Here is a 23,114-nt window from a genome sequence, read left to right on the forward strand (position 1 = left end):
GACTCATATTAGATAAGACCATCTTTTTGACATTGATTCTTGGCAAGCAGTCAATAGACCCAATGCTCAATGTTGGGCACAGGGCACAGGAAGTGTAATAAGTAACTTTTTACTTATTACATCTTAAAAAAGTAATACTGTTACCCCTATTACAGAGTATCGCTGCTGTGATTGGGTTTTGAAACTACATACTTATCCACATTGGTCTGTTGTGTCAAAACAGAGAGCAGAGATGACTACACACACCCTCACACAAATGAGCTATACAGTATGTCTGGTTAGAAAAGAGCAGAGGAGCAGAATCCCTTGTTGACCGGCACAGAGAAATGTGCTTCTGATGTGAACAGGCTAGCTGCTGCTGTGTGCTGCTTGCCTGAGAACTGATCAATCGTTAGTGAGAAAGTCTTACTGCCCAACAATTCCAATGACAATTACGTGACCATGACAAAAATACACTGTCAATAGTCTAGTGTGATGTCTACATTGCTTAGACATGGGAAAGCCATTAACATACTCACATGTGATGTTGTTCTTTTTCAGCGTCTGAAGTTCAGCTTGTTGCATGTTGATACGTTTCTCTTGTTGTATGATTTTTTCTATTTGGGCATGTGCAAATGTTTCTGTTGTATAGCTGTATGGTATGTCCACACCATCCAACATCTCTGCAATCTGCTGCTGGTCCTTGATGTTGAGAACAACACATCTTCTTCCACAGCTCTGACGGAGATCCTGGATGTCCTTGTTTTCCTTTGGAAAATGAACAACAGCTGGAGCTGTAGGATCTGACTCCACAGTGAACAGAATCACGGTGAAGTCATTGACTCGAGAGCTGAAAGTGTTCTGGATGGTCTGTAACTCTCCCTTGTCTTCATCAGTGAGGGGACCCACAGGTAGGACCAGGATGAAGGCGTGGACGCCCTCAGGATCACAGAGGGAGATACACCTGAATGATTCCTCCATCACTGCCTCCTGACGTTCTCCATACAAGGCAGGCAGCTGCACCAGGGAAACCCAACGTCCACACACCTCTCCCTGATGTTTAACACACTTTGATGAGTTGGAGACTGAATGAAGCTCTGTCTGACCTAAAATGGCCTTGGCTGCTGAAGTCTTCCCTGCTCCTCTCCTCCCACACAGAACCAGGTTTAAAGCTGGTCTGATGTGTCCAGATGTTGTGTCTTCAGTGAAGGTGAGGAAGGTTCCTTTGTTTTCATGCACAATGCTCTCAACCTTCTCCATTAACAATGTGCGGTCAGTTGTTAACATGCTGCAGTGTCTGTTGTCACAGCCTTTAAGGAGCTGATTCACAGTGAAACTTGTTTCATTCCCCTCATGTGTCGTAACGACCATTGAGTGTTGAAAGGCATCTTGACTAAACAAACTCAGGATGAACTCCAGTGTTTGTCTGTTCTCCTCAGTGAACTCAGAAGGATTTACTAACAGTAGCAGGACATTTGGTCCAGGGAGGCAAAGACTGATGGTCCTTTTCATCTCTTCTCTGACTGCTTCCGCATGCAGACTGAAGATGTCTGGAGTTTTCACTACTGTTAGAAAATGTCCATTCCACTCTCCAGAGATGGCCACACCATGTTTAAGTGGGGTATGTTTCTGGAAATCAAAGTCTTGGCTACCAAGGATGAAGTTGCCGAGTGTTGTCTTTGAATCTTCACTTTTCCCCAACATCACAATCCTGAGTCCAGATGCTGTAATACGACATAAATATTGATTCAGTGTTTTACAAACAACTAGAAATTAACAAACCAAGCTGACTTAAAATTAACTTGCACTTTTAAGTTAACCCACCACTGATAAGTTTCAGCTAGAGCCAATTCAAGTTTAAGTTTGTCATTTCAATCTTCGGGACTTTCTGAATCTTGGCTGGGATTGCGTCCACACGGCTCTCACCTCTGATGTCACAAGCAAACATGGACATGGCTCAGCACAAATGAGTGCTAGCCGTGCTAATGGTGCTAACAGTGCTGTGCTACCAATGGCAGCATTGCTGACAAAGCTAACAGTGTTATTGGGGGTTAGCTCACACTCACCAAGGCGACCTGGCTTCCGAGACAGCAGCGTCCTGACCAACGGTGGCGGGCAGTGGTAGTTCTAGGGCAAGGGTAGCCAGTGCCCCAGTAATATTAGGCCTTGACCCCCCCCCCCCTCTGGCCTCCCTAACTGTGGCAAATGTTTTCATACAATTTTTAACCCCACCTTTATCCCCAAAGAGGGGATATTATTCACATTCATATTCATTCATATTATTCACTGATAAATAAAATGTACTGAATGAGTATTCTTGTGTTTATTGTTATGTGTATCGTTAGTCTTTTGCTTAATATTTGCTACCTCCAAAATTGCATGTGGCCCCAGCTTGGCCCCTCATTTGAAATAGTCTAGAACGGTCACTGGGGAAGCCAGGTTGTTATCAGTGGTAACCTCACTATGTTCAGCTTGTAATTGTTAATTTAGAATGATGATCACATTGACACAATATGATTTCGCTGAAACGCTAACAATCATATCAAATAATTGCCCAGCTCTAGTTTTACATATTTTATGTGATGCAATTTGAGGGTTCTTGCTAAGTTTTAGAGCAGTTTAATGTGTCAGCATTATACATTTTGTTTCATGTGGTTATTTGCTAAACATTTATCACATTCTTAGTGATTGTGAACCTCGAGATTAAAGAGAAAATGTTTTCTTATGGCATGTTATAAACTGGATGGAACAGTCTTTACTTACTTTGGTTCATTGTGCTTTCCACTGCTGATGGGTTGTGTGATGTGTTTGGTGTGAACCCTGTGAAAGAAAAAAAAACACCAGTTGAAACATAAAATTCATCTTTGCGCACAGTACATGATGAAGATCATTTGTAATAAATTCACTTAGGCCTACAGCTGGTTACAGTTTCCACCAAAGATTTCCGCCCTATGAAAAGATCAACATCATTAAATTGAATATGTTTCAACGTAATGTTCTAACTTAATCAAGACTCAGTTGTATTTGTCACACATTTAGCACTTACCAGGAGGTTTTACAGCGTCCAAGTCAGCAATGGACGTTTCCTGTTTTTTCAGACGATGATCACCATGCAAAGCAAAATTTGTGTCTTTAAATGAATCACACCTCAAATGTCCTCCATTGTTACTTACAATTTGATCCAAGTACGTTAACAGCTCTGAAAGTTCAAGGCTCTTCTGCCTCATGTATCTGAATCTACATTTGCTGATCATGTCTTTTAAGGGTAGATTTTGTGCATATTTTGACATGAAACCTAAACTCTCCTCTCTGGGTGGTGATATCCGCACCAGCGAATGATCAAATGACCGATCACTGAAGAGTTTCAGGACTCTGCAGAGTTTCAGTTTGTGTTTCTCAGTGAAGTCTTCAGGCTGTAGAACCAGCAGGAACACATGAGGGCCAGGATCAGAGTGTTTCACACAGTTTTCTACATGTTTTCTTAGTCTGTCTTCAGAGATGTTTGGAAGCAGCAGATCAGGAGTGTTGATGACAACTATTTGTTTCTCTTCAATTTGTCCACTGACTCTCAGAAAGACTGGTTCTTCCTCAGTGTTGAACACAGTCTCTCCCAGTATGACGTTCCCCACTGAACTCCTCTCAGACCAGCTGTTCCCCAGCAGAACAACCCTCAGCTCTGAAACTGAAAAAAAAACAGGAAATCAGGAAACATAACTAACATATTTAATAATGCAATAGAATATGATCCAATGAATTTACAACTATAAATAAATTCACAGTTTCCCAAGTTAGACTCAGAGAGGATCTGTCTACCATCAAGAACTTAAAAAAATCACCACTGATGTTGCAAATCATGAAATAATTTAGGGCCAGCCTCTCAGATAGGAAGAAATCCTATTTCTAGGATACTTTTTAGTCCTTGATTTAGTCTAGTCTTAAAGGATAGCATAACGTTGTTTAAAGTCTATTTCAATATAATACTCACGTGTCATATGTACATTGAAAGAGTTGTTGGTGTGTAATTATTCCACTTAGTTAGACTTGTGTCTATCTTTGTCCTGGCAGTCACATTTAGATTTATCACTGGTGTTTTTGTCCCGGCAACAAACCTACATGCAATTACCAGGATGCACAGCTCAACAAAAGAACAGCCTGCTGCAAACATAATGATGTATGATAATAATGATGCATCTCTGCCCATAAAAAACACCCTCACTCTATCTGTTATTGTTTCTAAATGTAGCACTTGAGGTGGATCCGCATATTTAATGTTAAGATGATACTTGCATGATTCGTGCACTTTTTAGGGTTGTATACCACATGGTTGAATGCATTTGTTGTAAGTTGCTTTGGATAAAAGCGTCAGCTAAATAAATGTAACGTAATGTAACATATGCTAATCCTGTTTAAAATAATTGATTCCTTTATACAAAAGTGATACTTTCTGATAACTACAAACTTCACTGAAATGAGCACGGTACTTCTTTTAACCGAAAATAATAGCAAATAATAATACATTTTATTTGGAAAGACCGAAAATAATAACAAATAATAATACATTTTATTTGGAAAGCTTTTCTTGACCAAATGTTCCAGATAATAAAAAAAAGCATACAAAAATAAATAAATAAAAGCCCATTACATTGCAGTAACAGACAATGGCAGACGACAAGATTCCGAAGGTGTTGTTAAAAGCATGCAGCAACCCTTATTGTTCCCATGAATACAACTTTATTTGTATTTTTTTTTTTACAGTTTATTAATTTGTGCACATTGATTTCAAACTTATGCACACAATTTATGAATTTGTGTGCTTTGATTTCTACATTGATATTTTTGACCCTAGGGCCTTTGTACTATTGTGACCTGTCTAACTGTTGAATCCAATCTGACATCGGTCAGTTAATGAGTCAAAATAATGGAGAAAACGAGCAAGCTTTTAGAGCCTGAATGCACACCAGAAAAAAAGCCCAAAACAGGTCACAGCATTGATAAGTGGACCAGGAGTCAGTAAATGATAGAATAGATAGAAAGATCAGGGAGGACTCACATTGGAGATCCAGAGACTAACTTTGAACATATACAGGGGTATTGGCAAACATTGAGAAAACATAGACATAGTTCAGTTTGTTTTTTCAAGTGTGTAATATATGGACAAAGATGGAAGGCAGTGTGTTATCCAGACTAACAAAGTCTGACTAAACTCACCTGGTGGTGCAGTCGCCATGATGTCACTTCACTGGAAACATTAGAGACCAATTCAACTGGAAACTAACTTTAACCTAAGAACCTAAAAAAGAATAAATAGGTTCACTTACTGAGAAGCTTTAATTAAATAGCAATACCATCTGTTTCCATTCATTCAGTCACTTGTGCATTTATGTTTTTGTTGTTCATGGTTAACACACACATATTTGTACGTTCATGTGTAGGCATATAACTCATTTTCCTCATAAAACATGCATATGCACATACCGTATATGAATATGACTATTTCAGCTGAGTGTGCTGTTGCCCTTTTCTGAAAAAAAGAAGAGAAAGAAGGCAGCTGGTTTGACCACGGAGATACAAGTGACGGACGGCAAGCTTGACCACAGTCTATTTCTGTGATAGAAACACTGCAAGCTGCTACAGTTTGCTGCTCTGCTGCATCGCAGATTGCTAAACACACCTGACTACAGGTGAAATTATGCGCGTTCTATTTACCTCGGAACTCGGATTTTCCGAGGTCAAAGTCAGAAATAGTGATGGGACAACCGACTCTTTTATGTGAGTCGGTTCAACCGGACGGTCGTTGGTTGGCTTAAGTTAACCAAACTAAAGGCTGTCGGTGTGAAAAAACGCCCTTAGAGACCGTGGGATTACCCAAACTGAATAAATCCCAGTCGCACATATAAACACAAAACTGCTTTTCTAGCTGAATCGTGTCGTAACTAAGACATCTGCTGAAAAAATAATTTTTATGTGCTTAGTTCAAAAACATCCAAAACACGTACGAAAACATAGCTGACCAGACGCAAGCTGTTATTTTGAAAAGCCGAAACTCGGGCCGCAGACAGCACCAGCCAGCAGCCGGGAAGGCATGAGACGGGAGGTATATCCTTTTGGTCCCGGTGATTATTTGTGATTATTTGTGATTATTTGTGAAAATGTGCAAACGACAGCCTTTTCAAGGCGGAAGGAAGGAGTGGTAACATGCAAGCTCCCAAATTGACGCTCATCTGAGAAATGGAGTTTTGGATAATGTTCAACTTCGGCAAGTTTACCTATGCTAAAATATACAATGACTGAGGAAGCCTAGTTACGAGTCCATAGCAACCACTGTTGAATTACCCAGTGTGCTTTGCTGAATGGTCTCAATGTTTTATTGTTTTATTTCATGTGAATACTAGTTCACTAGATGAGTAACTTAGTATTTGAAGTAATGCAGTAATGCAGGAAGTGTACATTTAGTTTCCATGCTTATTGTGTTTCCACAACAATGTTAGTGGGTAAATCTACTGAAATGGCCACCACACCATAACAGAGGAGTGTGATGCGTCAGATGAAAATGGAGAGGTTTAGCCTCATACATCATGGCTGTAGAAAAACAAAGGAAAGCTGCACATTTTTACCAAGTGCAAACCAGTACAATAGATTGATGAGGGAGGGCCATCCATTTTTTCCCAATCATTTTGGAGGGTCATCTAAAATGTAATGCTGGTGAAGGGAGGGTAAGGTCTATTTTGATTAAAGGTCCCAAAACTCCTCCTGTGGCCCCTAATTAAATAACGAACAGTCCCTTAGATTACAGTTTGGTTGGATAAGATATGATCAGTTCAGGGAAAAGGTGGACCTAGGTATATCAAATTAGCTCAGGACAAGGAAGCAAGCAACTACAAAATAACATGAGAGTAGAGGCACAGCCAGTCAAACAGGTTTCACCCAGTTTCGGTTCTGTCAGACCAACATAACAACATTCCCACCTAACACAATCAGTTTACACATCTGAAAGTGGGTGCAAGCTTTGAAGAAACACACGTACCTGTATATGCTAAACTAATGCATAAACACTAGTTCAAGGTAATACAATGCAACTTAAGTCAGCAGAGCTAACTTGATATTCTGTTTACTTAAATCTGAATTACTGGCTTTGATCCAAATGTTGATGACCACAGACAGAACACATAAGACACAGTGTCGCACAGATATGAGAAGTTAGTCAGACTAAATAAGAATCTTCCAAAAGACAGAAAATCATCAGTTTTCTTTCAAACGGTATGATAGCAGCATTTCTCCACTTCAAACAGCGGCACCTAACACGCAGTGTTTTGTTTGTTAATTATCTTTGTTAATTATCTTTATCTGCTGATGTTCTCAGTGAATTTACATCAATAATTCCCTTGCACCATTAGTTCATATTGCTGCGCACTTTCTTTAAATGAAATGCAGTACTTTGTAATGCTTTATGAACAAAGATAAAAAATAAAACAACATTGTAGAACAAACGTTTCATGAATACAGACATCTGTGATCAAGACCGTCTAATCCAAGACTCAGCAAAGTCAAGACTAAGTCCAAATCCATCAGAGTCCAGACGAAACAAACAGAAAATAATGAAATTACAATCACAGAAGCGACTATAAACACACACTCTCTCTGTACTGCTGCATGTCTCTAAATGTATCTGTGGTTTAGAACCAGATACATCTTTGATAGTATTTTCATTTTAGCATGTGAACCCTCTCAGATCCTCAGGCTGCTAACTGTCCCCAGAGTGTAAACTAGCAACACAGAGAGGATGTTAGACCACCTTTAAATCCGGTGGCCTGTGACTAAACCTCCATCATAAACCACCTGGCCCTGCTATATTTATGTTTTGGTTCTTTATTTCTTTGAAAAAAGGTTCTATTGTTTCTCATATAATGCATTATATAAAGAACTTTGAATTTCATTTGAAACAGATAGACTTTACTTTTTTTCTCTCTCTCTCTCTCTCTCTCTCTCTCTCTCTCTCTCACCTGGTGCAGTTCCCTCCATGTCTCCTCTGTCCTCTCATCTAGTCATGATTTGTCTAATACGATATCAGCCTCCTCAGCAGCGTTGGACACATTTCTATGACTAATGACCAATCTTGGCTTTTGAACAATAATTTCATTTCCCTGAAAGTTCCTCATAGAATCCTCCAAGGTAAAACCGCGAGAGCACGGGGCGGACCATCAATCAACCAGTCAATCAATCAGTTATTACCTCGACTCCACCGGAACGGACGCGCGGACTTCAGCGCACGTGGCAGAGACGAAGACACGTCCTTCCTCAGCTGTCAATCAACAAAACGAAACTATTTGATTTTATTAGGTGTCATACCTGAACAACCGTGCATTAGGCTTCTCCTCGCGTTACACGGCGCCTTGAATGTGAGAATCAGGTTTCCGACATTTGACATCAATGGTGAATGTCCGATTACTGATGTCAGACCCGCACGGTTATGTGGGCTATAGGCCTACTGTACCTTAATCAATGCACATTTGGATAATTAATTAGTTAAGAGTTCACTCACGTGCTGAATTTTGTGCTGCGTCATCAGTTCACGTTTTTTAAAAAGCTGTAAAATGTGGCTGAACATGAATAACTCGATCATAGTAGTAGCCTGCAATCATATTTATTTATGTGTGTATTTATTTATTAATAAATACAATTCTATGCGCAAACATTTAAAATATATATATATATAGCTATATATATATATATATATATATATATATATATATATATATATATATATATATTCAATATTTACTGTAATATCTATGAATGAGTGTGGTATAGGGAAATAGTACTCTAATATTTGAAATGTATTTGAGTTCAGGAGGATTAACACAGGACCAAAACATGTTGCCCACGCTGAAAATAAGAACATTTGGATCGTGCAATTGGTTATTTCGATAAATGATTGTAAACATTTACAAAGAACATGTTTACGGCATTTACTATATAACTGGGACGTTTTGAGAGTGATTGGTGGGGATTTGCTATGTAATGTGTAATGTGTAGCCTATAAGGCTATGTTGTATTACCTGCTTAAAATATATACGGTGATATTTATAAATTGTATGCTACAACAAAATGCTCGACATCAGTTAAAATGTTTCAAACTTCAAACTTGTTATCACTGATATAATTCATACTTATAATAATAACATATCCCTAAACTTTACTGTAGTAAAATGTAGGCTACAGAGTGGCTGGTATACACATCATCATTACCAATATTACATTAAACATGAAACACCTTTAAGCCTTTAAGTTTTCACATTTTAAAATGATTACCAGAAAAATGTAATAAATGACTGTACAGCCAGTAAATGATTAAGAGAGTTAAATACAAAGTCAGAGCTCCACCTGCTGGACAAAACAATGTCAACACACAAGACGTGAAGTGGCTCCAGTGGCAGATCTAGAAAATTTGACATGGGGTGTGGCAAAAGGACTTGGCAGGGTGGCATTGGGAGACGGTAGCCTACCTGGAAACCTCATATGTAAATGGCTTGTGTGGCAAATAGAGGAAAAACTGTAAAACTGCATAACATAATTCTATCATTTGTTTGACCTTTTGGTTGATCATAATTACTGATATAGTAAAACAAATAGAATAGAATGTGTCTTATTTTATCAGTAATTATGATCAAACAAAAGGTCAAACAAAAGAAACTGTCTAACATCATTAGACAATCTATTTATATACTGTATGTACATATTTACATATCTAACCCTATAACATCATACAACCGAATAGAAATGTCACTGAGTGACATGACATGTTTGTGAATTGTCCTTCACATGAGTGTCGCTCCCCGTGTGAAAAGCCCTTTATTCCCACAATGGGGACATTCTCACTGTTGCAGCAGCGAGGGATAGGGATAGCTTCATATTTTGCTTCCTTTACGACAACTTTTAACATGTACAAGATAAACACGAGCAGGGGCTAAACGGCTGTTCAAATCCAACATAAAAAAAGTATTGGACAGTTTGAATAAAAGTAAAAAATGTAGTAAATGCACATCTTAAATAATAGGTAGTTGCTGAGTGGACATGGTTATTGGAGTTAGAGAAAATGGCGTCCCAACTGGCGCATACTTGTATGTACTGCTCTTGTGCAAAGACATCCATCTTTTTCCTTTCCATATTTCGTAAAGTGTTCTTTCTTTGCCATATTTTAGGAATCGTCAGAAATCATTACATTCATACTGTATATTCAAACATAAACAAACTGGTATACGATAGCAACAATAGAATCAAAGATAGAATGGAATAGAATCAATAACTATTTGGATTGAAAACATAAGAAAACATGTTGTTGTTGTTGTCATAACGACACACTATGAATACTGGGACCCAACTTTAGTTCTGACACAAATTCACTCAGAGAGCAGTTTGTATCAGAGAGTCATTTGACTGTGACAATCCAAAGGTGCACATTGCAACAGGAGAAAAAACACTGGGACAGCAGAATACAAAAGGTGGAAAACATGGAATTCCACTCCAGAGAGACTGAACCGCAAATTAATTTCTATCTCAGTTCACTTGAAGAACAAGTACGGTGTGAACTGAAGGACAGCGAGGCGAGGCTCACCCAATGTGAATCTGAGGGAAGAGTTCACCTGATCATCCGAGAGGACTTGCTGGCCAATCTCCTCGATCAGCTCCAACAACAGAGAGAGGGCAGCAGTTGGAGCCATGAGAAAGAGCTGATGCAGAGGGAGATGTGTGACTTGAAAGTTCAGCTTGCTGAACGTGTCCACTCCCCACCCGGGGAAACAGAGTATCTGAAATCCCAGCTGGGAAAAATCAGCAACAGGCTGCGAAAAGCCCAAAAAGATCTCGACCTGCAGTACTTCATTACTGAAGACCTGAAACTCGAATTGGAGCAGATGAAGGGAGAGAAGGAGGCCCTTAAAAATAATGTGGAGACTCTGAAGATCGAGCTTCGTAAAGAGAGACAGATGCTCGCGGTAGGTAAGACCACCAACGTGACGTTGGAGAGCTATCTGGAGATGGAGAGGGCTCAAGCTCAGGAGCTGAAGAATAAATTGAGCAAGATGGAGGAAGCTCTCCGAAAACAGGCAGAGGAGGCAAAGGAGATACTGGAAAGATCCCAGGCTTCCCACAGAGCCCAGCTGGAGATGCAGGACAAAAGCAACAAGAACCTCATGGCTGCTCTTGAGAAAAAGTGGGAACATCAGCTAGAGAGTGAGCGTGTCCTATGGCAGCAGGAGAAAACCTCCCTGCTGGAGGAGAACAAGAAATCAAGAGCCTCCTATGTGGATCAGAATGACGAGCAAAGCTTTGTGAGTGACTGCCTCCTGGCTGCTCTGAAGAAGGCTGAGCAGCAGCTGGAGAGTAATCTCAGCGAGTGGAAGGAGGACAAGGCATCCCTCCTTCAGGCCACAGAAAGCCTGAAGCTGACTCAGCAGGAAAAAGAGCAGGACTGGGAGAGGACTGAGAGCACCATGAGGTCCCAGCTGGTAGATCTTCAGAGCCAGATAATGCAAAAGCCAAAGAAGAAGAAGTGGTACAAAAAGCTTCTGCCTGGCTGAGGAAAAGAACATGCATTTGTACTTGTATAGTGTCTGTCTGTCTGTCTGTCTGTCTGTCTGTCTGTCTGTGTGTGGGTCTGTCTGTCTGTGTGTGTGTGTGGGTCTGTCTGTCTGTCTGTGTGTGGGTGGGTCTGTGTGTGTGTGTGTGTGTGTGTGTGTGTCTGTCTGTGTGTGTGTGTGTGGGTCTGTCTGTCTGTCTGTGTGTGTGTGTGTGTCTGTGTCTGTCGTGTGTGTGTGTGTGTGTGTGTGTGTGTGTGTGTGTGTGTGTGTGTGTGTGTGTGTGTGTGTGTGTGTGTGTGTGTGTGTGTGTGTGTGTGTGTGTGTGTGTGTGTGTCTGTGTGTGTGTGTGTGTGTGTGTGTGTGTGTGTGTGTGTGTGTGTGTGTGTATGTGTGCGTTTGCACGCAGGGCGTGTGATGCGTCAGTGCAGTAGTGTTGGAGTAGGAGTGCTTGTAGTTAGTGCATGCTGAATGCTGCATGCTGCTTCTGCTTACCACTCTCTGCTTTCAGCTACTGCCACCGGATAGCCCTTTGTTTTCAGGGGTGAAAAGAGGAGCCGAGTGTGTAAGCCTCCTCAGCCGGTACATAGCCTCTCCACTGCCAAGATCTCGTACATGCCTCCCCGTGGCACACATGGTAACTGGTCCCTTGTGGTTCCAGGCTAAGTTGTACAGGATCTCGGAGCAGCAGTGGGCCCCAGAGACGTGGCATGCAGGGCCATCGGTGAGTGGAAACGCCCTGATGCCCGTCAACCACTGTCCCAGTTATGGGTAAATAGTGAAGACCCCAAGTGGCGCAGGCGGAAGATGTTGGTGTGAGAACCACCACAATGGCTGGGAAGGCGAAAGAAGGCAACGCCACATCCACACGGGTTAACTCGGGAGGGTACAGTGGCTAGGGGAGCAAACCCCAAAGACAAACGTCCACCTGGGGACAGGCACAGGCGGAGTCCAACTGACCGGACCACCGGCAGCCCCCTGCAACTCCTGCCAGACAAAGGTCGTCATGGGTTCCCTCATGCCACTGGGGGTCCATCTGGTAGGAGTGAAGATGGTGGGAGTGAGGTCTGCGCACCCACACCCTCACCTTAATCCTCACCTATGCGCAAGTCCTGTGGCGATGTGAGAAAACTGAAACTATTCCTCACAACTATATAATAACTACTGCATACACACAAACACTAGCTACACAAATAATCTTTTAAAATAAATGCATAAATATTATGCCCTGTTTGTTGGTGTGACGGCCCTGGGCCTGTCGTACATGTGTACTGTGGTTTGTCTTGTTAACTTGCAGGTGTAGCGGAGGCGATAGTGAGATGACTGTGATCACCTGGCCGGTCCTCCCAGACTATTTAACCCCGCCTGCCCCGAGACCAGGCGGCCACATTCTCCCGACTGTGCACCAACATATTTTCTCTCTGTTTGAGTTTTCCCTTTGTTAACTGCTGACAACATGCACCTCACATTCTCCATTACATCCATACACCTTCATTCATCACTGATACTGACAATCACACCTCATCGTTCTCTTGTTTGCATCATTATTTAATAAATGTCACTTTATTATTGTTACGTTACTGTGCATCTCCCTCTTTTGTTGTGGCCTGTGAGCCGGTCCTAACAAGTTGGGGGCTTGTTTGCCGTGAGTATAAAACCAGGACCTTGTTTGTGGTTTCCTTTAGTTAATCCTAGTTAGTTGCTGTTGAAGCAATTTGGTTAAGTTGAGCTAGTCTATTGTTGTTTAAATGTTAAGTTGCACTACAGTCATGTGTAATATCGTTAATTAGTTAAAATATATATATATAAGATTACATTTACAATTATTATTTATTATTAAGTAATATAAATTCATTGTTTGTTTCAATGTTTTAAGAAGCTTGTGGACATAGTGGCAGTTTGTTTTTACAAGCACAGTTTTTTGAACACCAAAGTTAGGGGGGGGGGGGCAAGGCCCTACAGTGGGGGCTCAGTTGACCCAAACCCCCCCCCGTAGAGCTGCCCCTGAGTGGCTCATAGTGGATCTCTCCTCAATTCATGTCTTCTTTACGCAAGTATGCTGTATAAAATAGTGTCCAAAATCTACAGTCCGAAATCCTGAATGAGGCAAAATCAAGTGGGCATCTTCTTCCATCTTCTTGTTTCTACAGACAGTGTTTCCATGCCGACAGAGGGTTATGTCCTGGTTTTCATATTGTAGCCTATATTGGAACAAAACTCTGGCCATACAGTAAACCTACACAAGATTGCCAGAACAAGAACATTCAAAACAGAAATGCCAAATATATGTTTGAGGTAATTTAGGAACAGTGTCACCATTACGAGGAATTTGTATATATATCAATTATGTTAAATCTTGCAAATAATCTTGTTTTTATACATTTAATATACAAAGCTAATGTAATATTTATCAAAGATTATTTGATTACCTTGTTCACCTTTAGTTTAAACTTCAGACTCTTCAGAGTCTTATCTGTACATTTATAGACTAATAAAGATATCAATAAATGTCTCAGTATAAGTAAACATTAGACACTGTAGCAAACTTTACTTTGATATTCACCAAAAGATTCAAGATTCAAAAAGCTTTATTGTCTAATATGTTGCCATGTTAGAACATTTTCTTTTGATTGAAGGCAGAGTGTGTGTGATGTTGTCAGTAGGCCTAGCATGATTTTTGTGTATATGTATTGCATTGGGAATGAAGGATTTGTTGTATAATGACTTTTTAGCCAGAGGCACGCTGAACCTTCTTCCTGATGGTAATAGCTCAAAGCTTTGGTGGAGGGGGTGGGAGCTTTTATATACTGTCTATGGGTGGGAGGCATCCTGGATGATGAAGTTGGATTTTCTTTCCACTGCTTGTATATAAAGATCAGATGGCTGCTTTTGTGGAATGCCTATGATCATAACGGTTTGCCTGGCTATCCTAGCCAGCTTAACAATTTACTCAAGCAATTCCTGTCCATGTCATTAGTTAGGCCTACCTAAGGTGGTAGCTGTTATCTTTGTTTGTAGGCTACAATAGTCTCCAATTACGGAGTTTTGAAAGTAGCCTATGGCTAGCAAGAAAATATTATTTTCAGCTCCGTTCATGTGGTTACTTCAGTAAACAGCGATGAGTCTGTTCCAGCTAACCACCAGTCCTGAATAATCAGCATACACCTGATCTTTTTAGGCTACTCACCACTTAAGACTCTTTCTTACACGTCTTAGCTAGATACATGTGTTTGTTTGAATTGATATTTCAGTTGTAGGCTATAATAGCGTAGGCCTATGTCATCATAATCAGTGTTAATCAGCGTCACTTTCTTCACGTGTGTTAATCTTCAAATACAGCCGGGAACGTGCGCGCCTACTAGGCCTACTACACAGTTTCCTCGTTTTTGTCAGCTATTCAAATGCAGCGTCAAACTTTCACACGGCGGACAGAAAGAGAGAAGTTGAGGACAATAGACGACCACAAAACTCGGGCAGTTGAACCTGGAGTCCAGGAGGGCTTCTCTGTGTGAGAAAACCGGCCTAATGATGATGGAGTGTGGGATGAGAGGTGACATCAATCACCGGTGATTTTTAAACGGTAAGAGCAGTGTTTTCGGCTTGCGCGCCAAACTTCATTCATCGTTTTTACTGTTTAGTTTGTGTATAAAGGCACACACATAGTAAAATTGCTTATTTTATGTTTTACCAATCAAGAGGATCCTAAAGTAAATTCGGCGGGAACGATTGCCAACAAAGCAACGCTTTAAATCGACAAATTGTCAATGAATTGTAAATGTACACTCTACAACTGGTCCCTTCCAGGCCTCTGCTCTTCACGCAGTTTTTTATTTTATTTTTTTAAATGTATGTTGGTGTGCCGAATTTAGAGGCCGTTTTTACTTTTCCCCCCTGTTTTAGAAATCAATTTCTATAAGGTATTTTCTCTATAAGGTACTTTTATAAATTGTAATTTGCTAGTTTTCCTTATGGAGTTTGGTGTCCCCGTGAGAAGGCGTTTTTTTACTATCTTTGCACTTCCTTTTTTCTGGTTTGCTTGTTCTGAAATCCTTAAGATTTCAGTTCTGGTTGATTTAGAATTTGTATTTGAGCGAAAACAATGGCGTTGTGCTGGGTTAACAGGCTGGAACATAGAAGTGGAATGAATCTCATTCTATTTCTAGGGCCGGTGTAGATGGAGTCTCTAACAACCATTTCCAGACGTATACAGGGTATGCTCTGTAATGCATAAACTCCCAAAACCAGAGTAACTGTTATTTAAATCCATCTCGTGTTGAATCTCAAAAGTTACTATCTCGGCCTGGTAGTGCAAACTAAATTATGTTTGCATATCAGTTTATAGGCCATTTCCCACAAGCCCAAATCAAAAGCTACACAGATACAGTATATCATGACCATCTATTAAAAAGTAAATAATCTAACTAAACACCACTTGCAATACATATATCCACTGTAAAGATTAAGATGTGATGACACCTCTGTTATTTCTAGACTCCTGGCAGATGGATTATAATTGAAGTTCCTCCATGACCACAGCAAAACTACATATCATAACAGGAAATGTCAGTCAGTCAGTTTAGAGGACAGATGGGGCAGACCCAGTGTAACAGATTAGGGTAAAGATTAGAGAGTAGAGGTGATCTTTGTACATCTCTAGTTGTGTTGACAGCTTTGGGTGATCTCTGCAGAAGGCCAACATGTTTTGCATGTTATTTCCCTTTTTAAATAACATGGACAATGCAAATTTCTGCCCAGGTGACACCAGTTAGAATGAAACATGACTCCAGTTGAGTGGTACAGTGTTACACTGACCAGCATCCAGTTTGACTTAAACCTACAGAAATGGCAGTTTAGTACAGAGAGATAATGTGTTGGAAACAACTGCAGGTCTCTATATGGAGGTAAGTACTTTTGTGTCTTTTTTTTTATTTTATTTTTTTTATAAATTTGCAATTGGATTTATTTTAAGCTTTATACATTTCATGCTGATACATTGTGTGTCTTTGGGATCTCTACTAGAACTTAAAATGAATTTATGGACAGACTACAGAAGGTTGTAAATTAGGAGCCCTTAGTGGGTCTGACAGGGTTAAATGTTTATGTTGAACTTGTGATTTAAAAATGCTGCATTTGAAATATATCAAGTTCTTTGTGTGTCAATTCTTTTGAAGTGTTTTTAATGCTTATCTGACATGTCAGATAAGCTATTTATCTTTTGCTGCAGAGTATACCACCAGTATGGTACACACTGGCTATAGAGTAGAGAACACGTACAGTTGCAGTGTTACAGTATGACTGATGGTCAAAGACTATGCAGTCCAAGTTGTAATTGATGAAAGACTGATGATGATGTCTAAGTGCAGTCTGCAATCAATATTACACCTGAGATTGAAATTTGATGTTGGACTAAAAAAACTGTTGCATTTCACTTTTTTTATGACAGGAAGTCAAGAGTTTGATCTTCGAACATCCTTTGAACACAGCATTGTTTTTTTGTTTATCACTTTCCAATGCTGGTAGAAGAATGAACTTAACAGAAATAAATACATGAATTGTGGAACTTGTTGGAGAGGTTTTCCCTGAAGTCTAGTTTCAGTCAAGTTCTTCCACACTAAACTGAGAGAAGCATTTTTTTTTTTTTTTTTTTTTTAATAGAGCTTTGTGCGTGATGTCATGTTAAAACAGGGAAGAGACAAAACACAAACTGTTGAGACACTGAAATGTGTCTAAAATATCAGTGTATGCTACAGTATTTGGATTTAATTTCTAAACCAAATCGGGAAAAACGGGCAGTTTTGTCCACATACTTTTGACCATATATTATAATACTAATACACTAAGTAAATGCGGTTGGTTTGCAGTGTATTAATATTGTCCTTTTCATCTGTAGATTGAGTTTTGGTCTGAAGACGGAGGCTGTGCCAGGAGCATCTTCATCATCCTCCATGCCTGATGCCTCCTGTCCCTGCTGACCGCTGACTGCTCAACATCCTCCATCTGTTCTTCTGCTTGGAGCTTCACTCCCTTCTTTCACTCAACCCTTCCTCCATCTGTCCACCGGTCATGAATCCCTACAGACACACAAGTCCACCTCCTGACCCTCATGATAATTCCCAAAATCGAGCTCTGTCAGCCACCATATCGTCTCCTCCGTTCATCCAGACAGGTCGTAGCTCTGTGACAGTTTTGAGCCATAACGTCCCTTGCTATCAGGCCTCCTCAGACCACGATGGAGGAAACCTGGTCCTATCACCAAACTCGGACTACTCCGCCTCATTGCTTCCAGGGTCCAGCCTAGTTTCAGTCTCGTCTTTGGCTCAAAGTCCATCTCCAGCTACCACACTGAACCCTTACCCTGCCCCCGGCACCCCCCCCTCCTGCCAGGTCTCGGTCATCATCCCGTCTCCAGACCTCCGCCCGTCTCCGCTGCCATCTCAGTGCTCCGAGGACACCTGCCCGGACCTGGAGTGCTCCATCTGCTTCAGCCAGTTCAACAACGTCTTCCGCTGTCCCAAGATGCTCCAGTGCAAGCACACCTTCTGCCTGGAGTGCCTGGCACGCATCAACGTCAAGTCGGCCGAGCCCAACTCCATCCAGTGCCCGCTGTGCCGCGGCCTCACGCCCCTGCCCACCCTTGGCCTGCCCAGACTGGCCACAAACTCAGACATGCTGTCCTACCTGCCGGCCGCCATGCAGAGAGTCTACAGCATCCGCTTCCTGCGCAACAAAGGGAAGCTGCAGGTCAAAAGGTGTGAAGAATCTGAATTCTTAGCTTTTAAAAGAAATACGATTTTAACAGTTTCAAAACATGCTTCATATTCTTCTCAGTTCTCAGCATTTATGCTTTCCAAAAGCTTCATATTAATAAGTTAAACTCTTCTAAGGCTCAGGGTTCTTGGACTTAACTTTAAAACTTATATCTTGAATTAAACAAATGTTTTCCTTTTTTATGGCAGTTTAATTTCAATCAATATAAACGTGCACAAATGCATCGTTTGTCCTTCCCTATTGGTCCCTCCCCACCCTTTTCCAGCCCCAAAACAAGGACAAATAATTCAATTGATCATTAACGTGGCTTCATAGAGATAAAATAAATGAATACATTAATCCTGAGAACAGATTAAGACTTAAGAACATAAAATCCACCCAAGAGTACTTGTGATTAATTTGCTTCCACGTTACCCTTACACACTTAGAGCAATATACCTTTCCCTCTAAAGGATATATTTAATACCTCTGTGGTTAAAAAAAATTGTCCTATCTGTCCATTATTATTATTAGTAGTAGTAGTAGTTGTTTAACAGTGCTCCCATTCAGCTGCAGACAAAAAGCCAAATTAAAACTCAAACTACCAGTTTTTAAACGCACAAATACATTTAAAGCTAAACAGCCATACTGAGTGAACCAGAGGCACATAGGTAAATGTTTAATCTTTAATAGGCGTGTTTGTTTGATAATAATTACCTGTCAAAACATCATCTTATATTTGACTGTCTAAAGTTGAATAACCTAAATATTAACAGGCTGGCTATCTTTGGATAACTCCTGTTTGCTCCACATGAATCAGGGTCCTTCTGTTCTGCTGGTTAATTTTCCCCTTAGTCAGGCCTTTCCTGTTCAAGATTTACCAGGAAGGGAATAAAACGGTTGTGATGTGTACCTTCACTGTGTCTGTGGACAAAAATGAAAACCCCTGATGTTTGGGAGGTGAACAGCGTCTGGATATGCTGTTACAGAATCTAGCCTTTTTAAGTTAAGCATCGAATTAAAACAAAAAAAGCAGTAATTCAGTCAATAACTCCGATTAACCAAGTTGCCTGACAGATTTGAGGTTAAAACAGGCCGAGTATTACGTTTCCACTTGCAGAATATTTCTCACGAAGGGACTTTTGAATTGGTTATTTAAAAAAAGGAAAAAGAGAGGCAGTGGTGGCCTAAAGACTGTTACACACCGACCAGACGGCCGACCCTCAGCAGAAAAGGCAGTTGGGCTGATCAGTGTCCCCGAGTTGGTCAAAAAAGTGCCTCGGAACACACCAAATTGACAGCTGCCCTGAAAACCGGCAGCTGATTGGACAAACGCGTCACGTGGGTCTGGTTTCTCAGGAAATTCAAAGCCAGACTGTCATGGCGGCTTGTTCAGAATACGATCTCATATTGTACTAAAATAGTTCACCGAAACGTGTTTCTAAAAACATTTTAAGCGAGAAATAGGCCATGCAGTTGCTGAATCTGTCTTCATTTCAGATCGACAAAGGTCAGTTTAAAAGATTTTCGTCAGATTTTGAGAGGCTTAGTCACGGTCATTCCGAATTGCCTAAAATTCCCAGCTTCATTTGATCAGTAATAGTTAGAGTCAACAGTTATAATAATAATAATAATAATAATAATAATAATAGTTGTGTGTTTCTGATTAAGGTCATCTGAAGGTCGGCGGCAGTGGGGTCAGAGGTCGCTGACATCTCTGAGGTCGATGAACCGCTCTCTGGACGTGGGGCTTCCCAGCCCGCCTGCCGGGAGCGGCAGCGCCGAAGTGGGCGGGGCTCTGTTCCGCCTGACGGGCCGGCCGGCATGCCGGGCCTTCCTCCTGACATCCGTGGTGATGATGATGGTGCTGCTGACGGGCATCATCATCTTCCTCCTCACATACAAAGCTGAAAAAAGTGGGTGACATCACATTTCTTCCTCCTGCTTTTATTTTCAGTGGCGGAGAAGGTCACCGAACAGTAGAATTCCACCATCTGAATCTAATTAATGAGCAACATCTGTCTCAAAACGGATTCAGGTGTGAAATAAAAAGCCATCATTTCTGGCTTTTAACGCTCCGAAGGACTCAAACGTCAACACTCAACTCATGAGCTGAGAAAGTGAGAAGCGTAAAGACTTTCCACTTGTAGATTTTTATTGTTCAATCCTTAAAATTGACTCCCAAAATGCAGCTGAGGTTGAAAGGTACAGTGTCTGTGAGACTGAGAAGCAGTGGCCTTTAATCTGTTTTACAGTACTTGTGCCAAAAGCTTTAAATGATTTGGTAAATGTAGCTGGACATGAGAACCTCCTGCCTAAAGCAACAAAATGGCGGTCATGTAACAGCTGAGTTGGAAAAGCACTGGGAAGTGAGAAGCAGTGGACTTTAATCTTACCTACAGCCCTTAAGACTTCAACCTTCAATTACTTTAGGTTTTGGGGGGGAAAAAAAAAACGCACACAATCAACACTTTTTAATGTCTTGAATTTCATTTTACGAAATGGCTGATGTGATGGCAGAGAAGATGAGATATGTAGACGTACTGTATTATTCTGATTGATCGCAGGTCAAAGTCTCTGGTGGCTCCCATCCAGCTGCAGATACGTCTAAAATAAACTTGTGACTCCAGGGATTGAATCTAATTTCACTGTCACTTTGGGACATAAAACTCTATTAAAAGATAATGTGTACGAAAAAAACAATACTACATAAAGCTGTCTCCAGGCGGTGCCACCTTCTTCATATTTAAACTTCCTTTTGGCAGCTTTCAGCACTTTAAAGAGGCTGTTGCGTCTTTCAAAGAGTCTATTTCCTCCTGTCGCGCCTCTGCCCCTCCTAACCAAATGCTGTAAACAGGAGCTATGCAAATGAACCGGAGTCAGTTACAGTCTGACGCGGAGAGCACAGGATTTCCATAGATGCTGGAATATTATACATGATAGAAATGAATATAGCTGGATAGTGTAACGGAATAGTTGACAAAAAATATTTTTCCACTTCGCCTCTAGAGCCGTCTCTCCATGCAGATAGTATTCGTTTTTATTCGTCCAGGTTTTCAGATTTCTGCCTCCACATTGATACAATGGAGGATGATGGGATTCCATTTGAGGTGCTAAAAGCATCAGAATGCCTTCCCATAATTTTAGTTTTCACAGTTTAAAAAGTATTCCTTGTTAAACTCTTGTTCATGTTGATTATCCACAGTAACAGGGACCTTCTGTTGCAGTTTGATTCATTCTTTCTCAAGACTGCAAGCACCACAAAATAAATCCCATCATCCTCAATGTCATTGATGTGGAGGCAGAAATCTGAAAACCTGGACGAATAAAACTAAGCATGTATTTTGTAGTGGTGACTTTTTTTTCTTTTTAAAGGAGCAAAAAGGTGTCTGTGGATGACATCATGAGGCAGTCATGTACCTGAAATTTTAAATATTGGGTCAGTATGCCCGTGTTACACCCTGCAGGAGGCTGTGAGACGTGGGACAGTCCCCATGCTGCACTGGTATCAATAAGAACCTTGGTCATGTTTTAACTGACCAATCAACAGATCAGTGACGGTCAGTTCGCAGCTGAAAATGAAGGAACAGCCCACAGGGAAAACCTTTTCCACTTCCACTAATTCTTTTGACTTACAAATCAAATGGGCTGTCCTAAAAGAATTCATCCAAAAGCTTATTTACATTTTAATGTTTATATTTTTCAGCCTGCATCCGAGAGGGAAAATAGGTTTTAATCCAGTGTTTATCTTCCTATTTTTGATCTGTTTCTCCTGTTTTGTGTTTTTAGGCTCTGACCTGTTTTACTGTGCAATGTAAAATAAATTATTTTATATATTTATATAACTGTTTTAGCAAAGCTTGCTCTCACGTTTGCCTCGTATTGAACTTAAATAAATTCCTTTTTCAATTATGCAGTTTTTGGTTTGTTTTTTAATGAAGCAGGAGAAGGTTTAAGAGTTGATATGTAATTGTCTAAGGGACTCTCAATCAAAACAAACACAAGCTGCAGTTTTGGCGACGTTGTGAAGTAGCATGGGATCATGGGAGTTGTTGTCTTCACCATTGCTGTTATTGCAGTCAGCATCTCCTGGTTAGGATTCCTTCAGTGTTCATCGGTTGGGAGGTTTTTAACGGGAGCCGAATTATCCGCAGAGGTCTCCTCCACTCCAAAACGCTGTTTAAAACCAGCAGAAACACTGAATAAAGCAGTTCCGCGTTAAAAATCTATGTTTTTCCGTTCAGCTTGATGGGGGGGACTGATGGCCAAGCTTCCTGCTTCCCTTTTCTCAGCTTGTTTCTCTGATAACTTATGATCCAGACTTCCGATGACTAAAATCCTTTATCCGGTTAACAGTGGTGGTTCTACGTTGAATTACACCCAGGGCGAGACCCCCTTCGAGCGCCTGATAACTTATACTGTCATATTTTGTGCAGAATTGTGTTCATTGTCTTTTGAAAATGTTGGAGGTGGAGATTGTGCAACTTAAAAAGTGTTTCCTGTTGTAATTGCAATAGTTAAATAACTAGATTCTCTTAAGTGTGTTTTTCAAATGGTCTGAAAAATTTGTGCAAATGAGAAATATAATTTTCTCTTTCACTTATGTTAAATGTGCCAAAAATATATACAATCATATAAAAATTGTAACAATAGCAGAGAGCAACAATAATATAAAATATTGAATAAATAAGCCTATTCTAAATAGCACAAATCCTTCATCACACAAATGTGAAAACACACTAAAGAGAATCTAATTATTACACTATTGCACTAACAAAACACAAACTAAAACCTGACCTTTCTGGCCTTCCTTGA

General features: G+C 40.6%; 3 protein-coding genes across 4 annotated transcripts in view; 1 reads left to right on the forward strand and 2 right to left on the reverse strand.

Moving 5' to 3' along the window:
• Positions 1 to 8,202, reverse strand: part of LOC144517549 (uncharacterized) — a 36,988-nt gene extending 28,786 nt beyond the window's left edge. Inside the window, exons 1-7 of the mRNA XM_078249631.1 lie at positions 7,980 to 8,202; positions 5,455 to 5,500; positions 5,188 to 5,269; positions 3,026 to 3,661; positions 2,896 to 2,928; positions 2,743 to 2,799; positions 519 to 1,703 (exon numbers count right to left, since the gene is read on the reverse strand). Coding sequence (XP_078105757.1) covers positions 519 to 1,703; positions 2,743 to 2,799; positions 2,896 to 2,928; positions 3,026 to 3,661; positions 5,188 to 5,206 — 1,930 coding nt within the window. The 5' untranslated portion in view covers positions 5,207 to 5,269; positions 5,455 to 5,500; positions 7,980 to 8,202. The remainder of the gene's footprint in view (positions 1 to 518; positions 1,704 to 2,742; positions 2,800 to 2,895; positions 2,929 to 3,025; positions 3,662 to 5,187; positions 5,270 to 5,454; positions 5,501 to 7,979) is intronic.
• Positions 1 to 23,114, reverse strand: part of LOC144518089 (protein mono-ADP-ribosyltransferase PARP15-like) — a 69,834-nt gene that overhangs the window by 12,409 nt on the left and 34,311 nt on the right. The window lies entirely within an intron of this gene.
• Positions 14,929 to 22,215, forward strand: LOC144518085 (uncharacterized). Of its 2 annotated transcripts, none has more exons than XM_078250475.1 (4): positions 14,929 to 15,132; positions 17,443 to 18,301; positions 19,971 to 20,215; positions 21,675 to 22,215. In XM_078250475.1, exons 2-4 carry the CDS (start codon positions 17,616 to 17,618, stop codon positions 21,704 to 21,706), a joined length of 963 nt encoding a protein of 320 aa, XP_078106601.1. In that variant the 5' UTR covers positions 14,929 to 15,132; positions 17,443 to 17,615; the 3' UTR covers positions 21,707 to 22,215. The 2 variants fall into 2 exon arrangements, with proteins under 2 accessions (XP_078106601.1, XP_078106602.1); XM_078250476.1 differs by lacking the exon at positions 14,929 to 15,132 and adding an exon at positions 16,335 to 16,453.

Source organism: Sander vitreus, chromosome 5 (genome assembly GCF_031162955.1).
Source record: "Sander vitreus isolate 19-12246 chromosome 5, sanVit1, whole genome shotgun sequence".
NCBI lineage: Eukaryota > Metazoa > Chordata > Actinopteri > Perciformes > Percidae > Sander > Sander vitreus.

Excerpts from the sequence above, each read along its gene's own strand:
- LOC144518085 (XM_078250475.1), top strand. The coding sequence starts at position 17,616 with ATGAATCCCTACAGACACACAAGTCCACCTCCTGACCCTCATGATAAT. Across the intron at positions 18,302-19,970 it reads GGGAAGCTGCAGGTCAAAAG|GTCATCTGAAGGTCGGCGGC; the intron begins GTGTGAAGAATC and ends TTTCTGATTAAG. Across the intron at positions 20,216-21,674 it reads CACATACAAAGCTGAAAAAA|GAGCAAAAAGGTGTCTGTGG; the intron begins GTGGGTGACATC and ends TTCTTTTTAAAG.